We start from the raw sequence: 15,857 nt of genomic DNA on the forward strand, positions 1-15,857 counted from the left end.
GTTTGCCAAACAGCCTAAGTGTAAATAATGGGCCAACCATAGCTTTTAATAGATCAGGACAGTTGCATTCCTTTTCATTCGGACTGTCATGGATGAGTTTGTATGGGAACTCAAATAGGTTTGATTAGTGGGCTAGAACAATTCCTATCCATCTGCCACTTCTGAGTACGTGGATTATTCCTTTATCCAACCAGCACTGTCCATCCGCTAATACATCTACATTAATCCATCCAATGTGAGTGGGAAAACGGCCCTAATAAAATGCACTTCTTAAGATTTTCACTTGTGCAATATTATTCTCGTTTTTTGGAATGAAAACTGAAGCAGCACTGAAACACTTTGCGGAAAGAAACCCAGAAAATAATCTATTCTAAATCCTCGTCATTCATCAGTAAAGCAAGACCAAGCATGATCAGAAGTACGCAAAAAATTATCTGAGCCGTAAGCTAGTTTAGACAAACGATCAACCTTCCAAAACTGTTTTCTATGGTCAAAAAAAATATCGAACTATTCCATTCCCTATTAAACAAGAGCCTAGCTTCCTCTATTGCGTCAAAGTGATCTCTCTCAGCTTCCATAGTGAGAGCTGATTATTGCCTGAGCACAACCCATGACCACTTGAACATCTCTTACATTTGCGTTCCCTTAATCACGCCTTTAATAATCTCAGCAATAGCAGGGAACTGATATTACGGAAATCAAAGGGAAAATAATTCACCCATTCATCAAATTCACAGAATGATTCACTTCTAAAAAGGAAGTAAGAAAGGATTGATGGGGATGGTGAGGCCAATGAGATTAAGGCCGACCGAATCGGATTTTGTTGGTGCCCACGTGGATTTCACATGGTCTCCATCTATCATAGTCATGGGTCACTCTCAAAAATCCCCGGATCTCTCTTATGGCCCACACCTACGCAGACTTGGCATTTGTTCTCATTACTGCTTATAGTATACGTCTCGAGAATGTTTGGATAAAAATCAAACTATTATTTTAAAAATAATTTTACAGTACACGAAATAAATATACAGAGAAATTTATTTTAATTTGTAAAAAAATACTTTTTAAAAGTATTTTTATAGTTTACCAAACACCTCCTCAGCCTCACTCGGTTTTCTTCTGCCTGCTCCCTCCCCCCCCTTCTCTCTCCAATCCTTCAAAGCAGGCAACTTACCTTTGTTTTCTTATACTCACCTCGTTTGCTAAGATTAAAGATGCCTCCTGCACATATTCACGCTTCGTGGGCATGGATTAGATAAACAACTAATTAAAGTACTGATGAATCATTCTGCATGTCTTTTCTTCATTCCCAATACTTGATAAGCCTATCTCATCTTGAGATCATGTAGGGGTTAGACTAGCTGGTACGTAGTAGGGACTAGGGACACATTCCCGTGGGAACAATGTATCATTCATGTCGCTATGCCCTGCAACATCAGGGTCAATGTTTTGAGATTACTGATCGTGCAAGAATAAGAAAGAAGCTAGCCAAGTGCTCAATGAAGAAAAAAGCCTTAAAAAGAAAAAGAATCCTGCAGACCGTGCAGTATATTTCTTCTGCAGAATGCAAGCAAATGACAAGCAAATGTAGCTGATCTCTGTGAGACGGAGGGGGCTCTCGCCGCCTACTATTTATCAACCAGTCCAAGGTAGCTTATAGACCATCCACAGTAAGAAGATGGTACGAGACTCCTAATACAGGCCATCCACAGTAAGAAGATAGTACGAGACTCTTAATAATTCAACTCATCATTGTACCACCCGCTCTGCTTCTTTCCTTCAAAATTATTAGCAGGCTGTATTGACAAGAAGTGACGTGACTGACTTCAACCAAAATATGTTTATTATTATGGAGTACACAAAGAGCTTATCAAATATGCCCGTGCATACTTGTTGGTCTTATAACAGCAATATCTGACTCGGTCATCATTTACCTCACACGTATGGAGAACAAAGAGTTGATGCATGCATATGGTAGCCCCTCACGAAGCTGTACAAAAGTAGGGGTGGTTTTCAAAGTTATAGTCACCATTTTTGCATAGCAGAGATGAACCTAAATTAAGACAAGTATATCATATATTGACAGAGAACCTTCATACACATCCGCCGTGACAAAGATTTTATGAATTCCTTTCCAGCAATCGAGATTTTTGCAACTTGGCTCAGCAAAGCAAAGAAATAACAAACACACTTGGCCAAGTTTACAATGTTCAAATGACAATTCGAGTATGAAGATTATGGAACACTTCTGAAATGTTACAAGAAAAACTTTTTCCTAGGGGTTTTTTTTTTGGGGGGGGGGTTTATAGATCACAAATAAGACTAGCACGTAACAAAATTATTTGCAATCACACACAAAGGACAAAAATAGTTAGTAGAAGTGGGGATTTTATATAAAGCAGAATTTTTCCTTGAAAAATGCATATATATTCAGGAGCATACCCCACTAGAAAGTTAAAATTTCAGCAATTGAATAACTGATCCCTAATGAGTGAAATATGCAAGAGCTTTTGCAACATCAGATTAAAATTTTATTGTTCATCAGTGAGGGTGGCCGTCTCTGATCCAGTCTGAATATTGTAATTGATATGGCTACATCTATATTGGTTTGACTTTCCGCGTCCGAAAGTATTGAATTTACTATTCAGAGGCTCTCAAGATCAAAGGTCTTATGTCCAAATACATGCAGTCCACCACAAGAATGATTGAACACAGGCCAAGATATTTACAAATAGCAATTTAGTGGTAAACACTCACCATTTGTCCACTTGATTAGATTTTGAAAAGAAGAGCTAACCATAATGTTGTATTCATCTAAATGTTTTTCTCTATACGCACATCTATCCAGACCCTTCTGGCAACTACCTACTTCCAACTCATTGAGAGTCACAATGAAGAAGCATTGTGCTTTTTTGCTTTTGTCAATGCCAACAACCCAAAAAAAAATCCTTGAGATCATTTCTTCCCTTGCACATCATATCTACTAGCACAACCTGTCTGCTAAGAAAACCTCACTCATCAAACACCACGAAAAGCAACCAAAAATGAAGGTAAGTCTTAACCTTGACAGTTTAGAATGGAACATTTCTTTAATCCTTCAACTTTATCACTTCCTTTCCTTCTTGCAGTTATTTCAGTGGGTGCACCGAAAGTTTCGGCAGAATAGTATCGAACCTTTCAAGGATTTCACATTTGGTATTTCCACTTCTCTGTCTCTCCGATGGTTCTCCTGTTCTTTCCCCAAGAGGAATTGGGGGGGGGGGGTGAACATGTAAAAGGATCTTTAGGGAATGCATTTATTTAATTTTAGAGTAAATTAACACCAGTTCACTTCAGCACAATTATGATATCCGTCTGACTTGCAATCATTGATTAATACAATTGCACCATAGCACCTACTAAATTGGCTTTACTAAGCGGTGTCACCATCTGTAATAATAATCAAACTACAAATTTCCAGCTTCAAGATGATGAAGTTGAAATTAGGTGGTTCAAGAATAGGCATTTTGAGCTGCTTCGTATTCAGATACACTCGTGTGTTAGATAAAAACAGGCTTGCTGTCCACATTTCCCCATGTTACAGTAGTTTTAATTCTGAACTGCACGAGTGATACAATGGCAGTGTTCCTCTTTCCAACGTACAAAAGCAATAAGAAAGAAACCAGCGTGCTTTGATTTGGCAAGTCAAAAGATTGTGTATGCATGTTTTAAATTGCTAATCTTCTGGTTCTCACCAATATCTTTATTTCTTTTGCAACTCTAATTTCAGGAAACCCTTGTTGCCTTACAGTGCAGCCAACACTTGATGAGCTACACCACTATACAAATCCAGGCTTCAAATTCACAAGCCAATCCAGATCCTTAAAGCCAAACCGACAGGAAAGTCAGACATCTCATTCTGAATTTGAAGACAACAGAGATGAAGAGAAGTCCCAAGAAGAAGCATCTACTGTCATCCCTGAGCTGTTCCAAGGCTTTCTCACAATAGGAACTCTTGGTGCAGAAACAGTCACCAATGAGCCAGCAACACCGACATTTACCATACCTCGAGAAAACACGTTTGAGAGAAATGCTGAGGTGACAGAGAGTGACCTGAAACTCATTAATTATGAGCTAGGGAGGTTTCTTGAGGCTGAAAAAGAGGAGTTCTATGAATCATCGGGAAGAAACAGCCATGTCAGCGCTATTACACTTGGTGGAAAGCAAATTGATGCAGCTGAAGATGAAGATTACGGAAACACATCTGTATGTCCACTCCAAGGATATTTACTTAGATCATCAATTGAACTTCCAGAGACAGTAACAGAAGTAAAAAAAGAGAGGGCATCACTTGCGGAGCTATTTCATAGAACCAAGATAACAAATCAGGGCATTATAGAGACAGGAGAAACCGGAGAAACACAACTCAAGCAAACACATCGGTCTTCCAAGCATATTATGAGCAAACTGTTGAAAAAAGTCAACACTTCTTCAAAAAGCTGGAATACTTCTGAGAATGATGCGAAATCTGCTTCAACCAACAAGAAACTCTCAAAGGTTGGTCACCAATACTAAATCTTCTGGACTGCCTTTTACCACAGATTCAATGGTTGTCGCAATCATCCCTTGACAATTTGCTTTGCATCTTAAGAACAAACAAACAAAAGAACATAGAACTGCATGTTCATCTCTTTATCATTGCCAGTTTAGTTAGTCACACAGAAAGGTACATGAGTTTAAGAATATAAGACACAATATATCCAAACCAGTTAATGCGAATTGTCTTATCCTCAAATTATCAGTCATAAGTTGCCAATAATGACAAATTAATAGGTTGCTCGTTTTGGTTGAGAATCAAGTGCTGCGCTGGACATAAAGGAACATCAAAATAAGATCATCAAACTTCCAAATTTATATTTCAACAAAAAGAAATTCCAAATTTATAGAACATCAACCGGTCAGACTTTAAATAATATGCACTGTGCAGAGAATGGTCTGGTGCCAATTGATCTTCCAGGTCAGGAAAGTCCTAGTAGCTGGCAATTGCAGCAAAAACCTTTTAATCTTGAAATCAATGACAAATTCAATATGAACATTTTTACTATCTCTGGTTTTTAATATAAGATCTTATTTGACTTTTATTTTGGTCCTAAATATAAGACTCCAATCCACTTTGTCTTTTATATTTATTCATTTTTTTCCAGTATAGTCATTCTAATAATAATAATTCTAGCAAATCAACTTGATTAGCAAATATATTTTAGAAAAAATAACACCTGTTTATTACAAATAACTAACTTTATTTATTTTTTTATTCTACTTAAATTAGTCAACTAGCTCTTATTTTTAAGACCAGAGGTAGTATATTCAATGTATACCAAATCAAATTTACAGTTTCGCTAAAGTATTTTGTTCATTGATCTCGGATATGCAGGTTTTACGTATTTTCCACAGAAAAGTACATTCTGAGAGTTCCATGAATGCAAAAACTACAGGGTCTCAAAAAGGTAAAATCAAGAATGTCCTAAATGATTGCTTTCACGGATATGATACTGGCGACCCCATTCACCCAGGCAAAGGCAGAAATTTTCCATCTGAGTGCAAATCAGAAAAGTGGTCCCAACACGGTAAGAAAAGGATCCCACCAAAACGTGGGCTGACTAACGGCGGCTCAAGTAGAAAGAGGGAGTGCTGGATCAAGACAGATGACGAGTGTAAGTGTTTCTGGCATGCACCTCACTTACTCAAACACTCAATAATAGTCTTCCTTTTCCTCTTTATTTCAGCATTATTGTGAGTAGTCCCGAAATCACCACCTTGACTACATAGAACGTCAAAATCTTAAAGGAATGCCGCGCTGATACAAATTCTTTTACTTAATAGTTATCTCAGACAACCGTGTTTTGAAATCATTTCTGTTTTCCATCATGTTTACCCTAACCTCCCAAAGCATTGTCAAGAAAACCAAACACCTTATCGATTTCGAGGAAAATAATTTCCCCTCTATATAATAGTCAACATGACACGCTAAACTCTGAATGTAATTTGAGATCTATGATCCTCCATATCTCAAACCAAATCCTCAACGAATTTTCCACAATCCTTATATGAACTAATACATTCTGGAGCATGATAATATCTGTAGGATTGCCAGATAAGAAGATGACATCTTTGTATTTTGGCCCATTTGTAATTGTTGGTATTGCAGACTTGGTGCTGGAGTTGTAGAAACTGAAGCTTCAAGAAAATAATCACGCATCTATACTGAATAAGAGAGAATCTTCAAGCTAGTATCTCATAATATGGTAGTGTTATGCATCTAAGTTTGAGTGGGAAAGTGCTTTTGCGTATTGTGCTCGATATGATATATTCTGTGTAATATCCTTTGCTGTATGGAAACAAAGGCTTGAGTTTCATTAAAGCTTTGTAATAAGTAAACTAGATTTGGCTACTTTTGCAAGTTTGCCATGGACTACTAAAAATCATTCTTGCATTTATAAATCCTGACACACACACACCCGCCAGTTATTTCCTCAATCTACTTGACAAAGACTTTAACATCATAAATCTGCAATGGTAACCCCATTATCACTCTTTTTAACTGTCACGGAATTGCAAATCAAAATGAAAGAGTGGTGGATTATAATAATGCTTTGCATGATAATATTGTTATGATAAAGAAGGTGATCAATAAGCATGTCTGATTTTGCTACCACCACCTTCATCAAGCTAGACGTTCTCACTTTAAGCAGTAAGTCGCCCGAGCTCAAAATTAAAAATAACCGACTTCACATAAGATCATTAATTGACTTCACTGCTCAGAAGTGTAATGTCATACCCAAGAAGTGGGAGCAAACTCTCCCCCTTGTAGAGGGGACTAGTTAATATAAGCCAGCGAAAAAGATTGTCTGTCACTCCAATAAATAGTTTTAAAGTCGATGCTAAAAATTTATTACCTTCAGCTTTCTTTAAGAGATTCCAGCAGGAGCATAAAGCATAGAAGGTGAAGCGGAAGACATGCACAACCATAGGATGCTGAATAAGCAATATGAATATTTTCAGATTTTTCAAAGATTAGCAACTCGTCCTTAACATTCCACCACCCCAACCCCACCATCGTTCTATTAGCCTACTCCAATTTTTCTGTAAGAGCTAGTTAGAAATATGTTGTCATTGTATGATGTGTAAGCTATGTTTAAAATAATTGATTAAAGGAATGTTAGGACGAAAGGCAAACAATAATTTTAAAAAAAAATTTACAACATATGTGAGAAAAGTTTCATTTTAATTTATGCAAAAAACACTTTTAAAAAATGTTTTTTAGTTCAGCCAAACGCGTCCTAAAAAATTTTTAGAAAAAGACACATGTTTTTAAATTATAAATAATTAACTTATTGTGTGAATCAATGCCTACTTTCACGTGCTTCCCAATCTGATCAATGTAGCAGCATTGGCAAAAGCAAAGAAAGAAATGTGCTAGAATTATTTGAAAGAATAAATTAAATGATTTATATCCCTAAAATCAAATAGACACAAGTCGTGCACGACTGCACGGTGTCCACAAAATTCTTAGCCGAAACAGTTGCCTAGAGATTCCGAAGGAAAGGTAAAATGAAGAAAGGATAACCAAAACTAAGAGGCAGAGAAGCAGGGGCTCGCCAACCGAAACATGAGAGAAACTGAGTGATCAAACAAATGACATCTGTGTGAATTCTTGGGAACTCAACCAGGAAGAAAATATAAATTGATGAATGATACAGTATCATCAGGGCTTTCGAGTGTCATAATAAACAATAAAATGGCAGAAATAAGAAAAGCAAAAAACTTGCCTGGAGAATGATACGGGAGGTGGGGAGAGAAAGGGGGGTGAGCTCGCCATTACCAAGAGGAAAGCTACTGGCTTTGCGCGCTCTCTTTTTCAAAGAGACATTGATGAACAGACAGAAATTCTTGCTTATTCACAGGCCAACACGTCTAAGGTATGGAGAAAAGAGAGAATGACGAGTGTGTTTGGTTGCAGGGAAGGGAAGGGAAGCAAAATTTTTCGTCTTCTTTGCTCTCCTCCCCTCCGAATAGGCCTGAGCAAACGGTTATTCGGTTCGGTTAATGAAGGTAACCGAAATAACCGAAAACCGAACATATCATAATTTTGAAACCGAACCGAAACCGAATGTAATGAACTAACCGAACCAAAATAACCGAAATATATTCGGTTCGGTTAGTGGGCTTGTTCGGTTAGTGGGCCCTTTTTTGGGTTTTTTGGGCTTTTTTTTAAAAACGTATTATACTAATTTGGAATGCCAAAAAAAGAGTAAATAGTAAGATTATGAACTTTTTAGGCTTCGTTTGGACAATGAATTTAAATATTTGAAAGGTGTAACAAAAGTTCTAGATTCCATACATATATTACTAATAATCAGCTTCATCTTTCCTGCATCAATCCAAACTTAATTAAAATCCAAACAAACTAACAAAATTTCAACAAATTCCATACAATCCTTATCCCCAAATTCTTATATAATTTGGCTTCATGCTTTTTCTTCTTGTAGTCCCACTTGCAACCGGCATTGAAGGCTTTATTGTTTGAGTAGCCCTATTATCGCCGACTCGAGTATCACCCGTGATTTCACCATGAGAAGACACCTATAATCAATCAAATTATATAAGAAACTAAATGAGGACAATTTATAATGAATAGATAACTCTCATCTGTAATCAATCTCTCTTCTTTTTAATTTACATTTTCTGACCGGAGAGGTATTTGTGCATGCAGTGCAAAACAACAGAAAGGGACAAGGGTTCGGGCTGAATTTTCTTAATGATGCTTTTACATGCCAAATCAAATTTACAGGGGATCTAGTTGTTTAGCTTCATGTTCCGTGGAGAGAAAAAAATTGAATTACATGCCAAATCAATTAACTCAATCAGTTAGTTAATATTCTATCTAGCTAAGAACACTGCAATCAAAGAAATGATTCTAACCATATTTAATTCAGCTCTGCAAGCAAGCAACAGCAGCATGGCAAGATGCAAAATAGGGACGAACCAGCGCACATACCTTGTACTTCAGAAGAAGGCGACGATGGTTGAAAACCAAATGAAGGGGCAATAGAAGCAGCGGAGTTGAAAGACAGGGAAGAGGACTTGAAGTTACCCCTTTCGACTAGAGAGGTGCCAGAAGGCTTCAATAAAGCTTAGAATCCGAGCAATGGAGTTGAGGAGGGAGGCCATGATCGACCGATTTGGAGGCGCATAGACATTGAGAGACGAAGCAGAGTCGCCGAAGTCCGAATGAAGATGATGGAGGAGAGGATATCGAAAGCCACAACCCACAAACCTGAAGCTCTCATAGACGAACAATGAGAAGCTGAGAAGCTGAGAAGGGAAGGATGAAGGAGGCAGAGGCAACGATGGTCGATTTTAGATCATCTCCTGCTAAGGAGGGGAGGTCGACGCTGCAATTTCGAATCTTCTCCCACTGAGAAGGGGAGGACGAAGGAGGGCGAAGTCAGAGGCTGTGGCATGCCGCGTGCGGCCGGTGGGATCTAGGGCAAGAGCTTGAGGGGCACACTGGTAGCAGGGAAGAGCTGGGCTGGCGGGATCTAGGGCAGGAGCTTGGCAGGTGGGTGTTTCAGTCTGTGAGAGGGAGAGTCGGAGAGACCGAGAGAAGAGAGTACTAACTAATGGAGAGGGCACTAGGCTAGAGCTTAACTTTGGGCTCAGGAGTCAGGAGTCAGGCAGACCAAATATTGGGTCTAGGCATGATTGGACCGTGATATTCTAAAATTAAGAAAGATAGAAATTTTTTTTAAAAAAATAGTATATTTGGTTATTCGGTTATAACCGAAATTTTTTTATGGACACCGAACCGAACACCGAACACCAAAATAACCGAAAAAATTAACCGAAAAAAAAATAAAAACCGAATTAACCGAACCGAAAAAACCGAATTAAATTCGGTTTGGTTCGGTTTTCGGTTACGGTTCGGTTTTGCTCACCCTTTCCTCCGAAACAGGGGTTTGTTGGAAGGGAGAAAAACAATTACCCTCGTTCTGACAATTTTGTCCACACCATCTTTTTGAATATTTCAAGTCTACCCATCGAAATTTCAACCTCTTCTTCGCACGTTCTATCGCAACTTCATTGTGCATTTAATCTGATAGGCAATGACATGAGCTGGAGCTGTTTTGAGGAGGATATCAGATGCTTATAAAATACAATCTCTCGTCCAGTTGCTGTTTTTCTTCTTTTTTTGATCTTCTGCGTGCCTCTGAATCGCTTCTCTTCTCTCTTGGTCTGTTATTTAGTGTGCCGCTGTTATATATATAAATATATATATATATATATATATGTGAAAAGTGATGTTGTTTGTGTGTATAGTGTATACTCACATTCACAATCTACACTCCCCCCATTCTTCGACTCTCCTTCTTTGTAATTGTATATACAAACACGGAGCATGATTATAAATATAAGATAAAGTATATATATTAAGTGTTAATTTATAATTATATTTTCTTAAGTATTTTACAAAATTTGAAAAAAAAAAACAACGTAGACAAGATAAAGATAAAACTTGTCCGCGTAAAAATTGTTCTCTTTTCCTCCCCTTCTGAACCAAAAATAAGATAACGTTAAAATCCTTCCTATTTTCTCTCCTCTATTAAAATCTTTCCTATCCCTTTAACTCTTTCTCCTTCTATTAAAATTCTTCATTTTTCTTTTTTACAGTTGAACCAAACACATCCTAAATAAAGATGCATATTCTCTCCCGTCCCCACCCGATAGACTTCAGGATCTATTCTTGATCCCAGATATAAGAGATTAATTACTCATATTTATTATAAAGTTCCGCTCATCAGAGCAATTGAAATAAAAAAAGTCAAAGAGAAAGTATATATTCATTAATAAGGAGAGAAAGAAGGATAAAATTAAAAAAAAAAAACAAAAGATAAATCTTAAGGGGTGTTTGGAAATACTCAAAATTGTTTTTTAGAAATACTTTTCCGCAAAACAAGACAAACTCCTCTATATATTTACTTTGTATACTGCAAAAATATTTTTAAAATCATAATTTTAATTTCATCCAAACACCTTCTTAGTAATAAATATGAAATATATGGACCCTCTACCGTGTCTAATCATGAGAGTTTTGTTTATGGCATGCACCATAAATTTCTCTTCATATTATTTGGTGCGGACCCTTCTAAATCTTAGCCACGTGTAACCTTTTCATCTTTACTTAGACACGTGTAATCTGTTCCTTTTAAATTGGCCCGGCACTTGCCTGCCTTTTTGTTCACTTCTTTCACGTCTTCTTTAGATATCGATTATGTATAAAGGTTAATTTGACGTTGAATTTAATTTTAAATATAAAATTCTAATTTATTTTATTTGTTATATTTATTTATTTTAAAAATATTTTTATAATAATTTCATATTTTAATTATTTTATTAAATAATAATTCTAATTAATACATATTATTAGGCAGTATTATAAATATAAATTAGCCAACTATCTCTAGGTAGGATTATGCGTAGGACGAGACAAGTTAAAAGATTGGGGGGACCCACAATGCTTCTCAAGACGTGGTTGTAAATTATGGGAGTGCATGATGCTAGGCTGGCTTGTTCCATCATATGCATCCTGGGGTTTCACGATCGAGCCTCAGTGCTTCACTGCTCAGGATTGGAAGGTCGGCACACTCAATTTCGTCCCTTTCAATATCTTCCTCAAGCACAGATCAGGCGGGTCATCAACACCTCAGGCTTTTGTAATTGAGGTTTTATCTACTTGTGTTTCTTTTCCTGTGCATTTTGTCAGATGGTTTCTCATCAAAAGGGAAAAGTATCCATTCATCCATATCCTCTCCACAGCATTATTATATACGTTTTTTCTTTTCCCCGCAGAGCATTATTTTTTAAAAAAAAAGAATATATCTATAAATATTAAATAAATACTCACTGCTCCCATATGCAAGCGCCTCCGGCGTCTCTAAATATCTATCCGTGTTTTAATATAAAGAAGATTTGGTCTATCAATCAAATGAATTCCCGATTTCGGGCTAGACATCGGAATGGAGAGGCAGGGGACGCGCGTGTTGCTAACCTCAAGCGGGGACGACATTTCCAGGAGCATCGCTTTTCATTTGGCGAAGCGAGGATGCAGGTGAGCCTTCATTCCACTGCGAATACAAAATGTTTGGAATTTCCTATCAGCTAAAGCCATGCACTCTTGATTCAGGTTGGCTCTGGTTGGAGACGAGACCTGCCTCCGGAGTATTGCCGATCAAATCATGGGTTCCCTCAAGGGTGTTGCGCCTGTGGAGGTGATTGGGCTGGATATCGAACAAGAGAGGGAGGCCGTCTTTCGTGATGCCGTTCATAAGGCCTGCGATGCCCTGGGATATTTTGATGCTTTTGTAAATTGTTTTGTTTATGAAGGTAAACGTCACTACTTTGCAATATTTGGGATTATATATTCAGTTGGGAATCCTTGTTTATCCACTATTCGGGTCAAAGTATTTTGACCCCCCCAAAAATAAAAAGCGCTTTGACTCAGCGCTCGCGTCTCGTTTTTTAATATTTTCAGTCAAAAAGGTTGGTCTAAAATTCGGCGTTGGTGTTCGCTGTAATCCTCACTAGCGGTGTGCCCTGAGTTGAGAACTATAATGAGAGACAAAGCGTTCTTACAGACCATCATCAAGCAGTTCATTAACTTCTGGCTGTTTAGAATATCATGGATTTTTTGTGCATATGATTACATTTACTTTGTATTGGTTTGGGGGATTGGTTCTTCTGTGGTAGATCCGCATTCGGTTTTCCCATTTTTGGCAACACAACCTTCCAATAAAATGAAGATCCATATAATGATATAATTTTTAACATGTTAAACTAACGTGGTCTACTGCTATGTTCTAGACATGATCTTATCCATATGAAAGTAGTTTTTCAGTAATTTAACCAGGGAATCCACATGGGTTTCTATGATGTTCAGGATGATGATATTGATATCTAAGCCAAAAGCTGATTACTCAAAAAAATTTGGGCTTGTTAGGGTATGTCACTCAGCCTATTAGTTGGCCGCGGACAATTAGTATTTGGGCATGGGAGGCCGGCAACTCTCTTTTTGGTCCCCAAATTTAGTACTAAACAGTGTGTTGACTAGGTGAAGCCAGAAAAGTTGATCCATCATCCCATATTTGGTGCAGTTTTGCTGACGAAATTGTTATTAAAAGGTTGTATCCGTGGCATAATTTCTCTTTTATTTGAATCAGCTCAAATTCCCAAGACATTTTTTAGGCCCTGTTTTGAAAGTTTCAGAGAAGCCTATGGCAATAAAGGGAATTTCATATATCTCAGTAACTGATGGTATTCTAGGTATCTTCTGTGGACAATAATATCTAAGGAGCGCTGCATATGCTTGAATCTCATCTTGCGCTCAACTTTTGAGTACTGAGTAGGGATGTATGGGGATTGATAAATATTTTGGAATAAAAACTGAGTCAGGCTTCTAACAAATTGAAACAGGGAACATGCAAGAGCATCTAGAATTAACTGAGCATGAACTCAAGAAAATAGTGAAGATAAATTTCATGGCTGCATTGTTTTTGCTGAAGGCCGTAAGCCTAAGGATGAGAGACTTCAAGAAAGGGGGCTCCATTATATTCTTAACAACTCTACTTGGTGCTGAAAGAGGCCTTTATCCCGGAGCTGCTGCGTATGCATCAACCTTGGCAGGAGTGCAGCAGTTAGTTAGGGTAAGGCAATATGTGTTAGCAGTTTTTTGTCTCGCAAATCATATGATTGTGACGTGTTCATTTGATAGAAATTTTCTGTTTGAAAATTAAATTGTCACTTTTGATGTATTGCAACATTCAGTATGCAACAGAATTCTGGAAAATGGAGAAAAAATTTTCTTGCTTTATGATTGCGGTGTGTAGGTCGTTCTTCTGTTCCATCAGTCATTTGATATATAAGAGCACTTGCTCTGCGATCTAATGATGAACTTCCATGGTTTATCGGGCATATTTTTTAATCTCATGGAAGGTCAACATTTTTTTTCCTCTTGTATATCCAGAGAAACGTTGTATTACCTGGCAAGTGATTTGGTACCATTGTCTCCTGTTTATTTTCTTTTTTCCTTTCTCATGTTTTACTCGAACTACTCGTACTGTGCGCATTTCTGATTTGAATTCTGATTTGAAACCAAAGTCTTGGCATTTTTTCTGTGCTGGGTCAATTTTGGACAAGACAGAACGTAGAGGGGCTACTATACCTTAAGGTTCACGAGCTGGGCGTACGCAAACAGTTAAAATACGAGAGGAAAGTCAATCAATCAGATGTGCAAACAGACTGTGATGAATGCATTGTCCAATTCAAGAAAAGTGATGTTTTTGCTATGTTACACTAAGCAAAATGTGCTTTATGAGAAGTTTCTCTGGCATGTGTTATGGCTCCTCAGTCTACTAAAAACCAATTCAGTTCCACTACTGGAAAGCATCCTGCTGCATCTCATTTATGGGAACATGAGAGCTTGTTATTCTTGAGATGTTATTGTCTATTAATATAACTTCTTACTTTGAAGTTGACATCGAGTTTTATCCTCAGGCATCAGCTATGGAGCTGGGGAAATATCAGATCAGAATCAATGCTATCGCACGGGGCTTGCACATGCTCGATAAATTCCTGTTACATGTAGGAAGGGAAAGGACAGAGATATTGGTGAAGGAAGCAGCGCCTCTTGGCAGATGGCTTGATGTTGAGAAAGACTTGGCTTCCACAATTATCTATCTAATCAGTGATGGTTCAAGCTTTATGACAGGAACCACCATTTTCGTTGATGGGGCACAGTCTCTGTCCAGGCCTCGAATGCGTTCCTTTATGTGATTCCTTCCTGGTAGCGAGAGGAACGGTTGGCTTCCCCACCCAAAAAAAATAAAAATAAAAGTAAAGAGGAATGGTTGGCTTATACTGATACAGCAAAATCCCTGCCATCTACATTTGTTTCTCACCTCTTGCATTATTTGAAAAGGAATTTCATGAGTTTTATACCATTACTATTTTGAAGGAAGGACAGGGGTGAGAAACAATGTATATGGCAGCAATACCATATAGCAAACGTTTTTTATTTCCGTCTGATTGGTTACAAAAGAATCAAAAAAGGGTCATCGTGTGATTCTTTTACCTATAAAAGGACATTTCTTTATGGGTCGGTGTTATCATAAAGATAAGATGTGACATCTGGAATGATGTAGTGAGTCACTGAAAAAGCTTAATGGATTGCGATGTTAATTAGCTTTCTGCTTGTAATGAGATACAGCTGATTATTATTTATGCAATCAGCAGCAGCAAATGAAGACTTAATGGCATTTTCATTTGTGCGCACCACGTGTTCCGTATGTTTGCCCGTGAAGTTTATGTACTCCTACCCCATTACTATTGAAATCTTGACTCATATTCTTCATAAACGAATAATTTTTACTTAAAATTTAATGTATCCATGTGAATCGAATTCACAGAACTTAACTTCCAAAAAAGTCACATAACAAAATACTATAAACCTTAGCAGTAGAATGCTCAACACTTGTGGGCTATTGGGAATGAACTCCTGCTTTAACCCACCTTCACAATTGTGAAGGTTTGTCCAACTAAAGTATCTACACTTCCATGTTCGTCAATCGTCATACTTTTAGAACAAACTAATGAAGGAAAAGAGTTCTTTGGTATGGGGACTCTTCCTTTTTTTTTTTTTTGTGGTCTTCTTTATCACTTCAGACTGAGAATATGGCATGAAAAGATTGGAGAAGAGAGAGACACTTTAGAGGTGAAGTAAACAGAAGGAATGATGATTTTAATAAAAAAAATTGAACGAATGG

At 37.5% G+C, this 15,857-nt stretch overlaps 2 protein-coding genes across 2 annotated transcripts; both read left to right on the plus strand.

The window, feature by feature from the left end:
• The first annotated feature begins 2,756 nt into the window (after window positions 1-2,756).
• On the plus strand, window positions 2,757-7,258 carry LOC114728631 (protein LAZY 1-like). The gene is made up of 3 exons (XM_028915552.1): window positions 2,757-3,223; window positions 3,714-4,536; window positions 5,414-7,258. The coding sequence occupies exons 1-3, from the start codon at window positions 3,045-3,047 to the stop codon at window positions 5,774-5,776; spliced, it is 1,365 nt and encodes a 454-aa protein (XP_028771385.1). The 5' UTR covers window positions 2,757-3,044; the 3' UTR covers window positions 5,777-7,258.
• Window positions 7,259-12,000: 4,742 nt separating this feature from the next.
• Window positions 12,001-15,366, plus strand: LOC114728621 (levodione reductase). Its single transcript, XM_028915540.1, has 4 exons — window positions 12,001-12,148; window positions 12,224-12,423; window positions 13,510-13,739; window positions 14,590-15,366. Exons 1-4 carry the CDS (start codon window positions 12,057-12,059, stop codon window positions 14,866-14,868), a joined length of 801 nt encoding a protein of 266 aa, XP_028771373.1. The 5' UTR covers window positions 12,001-12,056; the 3' UTR covers window positions 14,869-15,366.
• Window positions 15,367-15,857: the final 491 nt, after the last annotated feature.

This window comes from Neltuma alba, unplaced genomic scaffold (assembly GCF_004799145.2).
Source record: "Neltuma alba isolate B1F8T4 unplaced genomic scaffold, ASM479914v2 tig00012563_pilon, whole genome shotgun sequence".
In the NCBI taxonomy this organism is placed as follows: Eukaryota; Viridiplantae; Streptophyta; class Magnoliopsida; order Fabales; family Fabaceae; genus Neltuma; species Neltuma alba.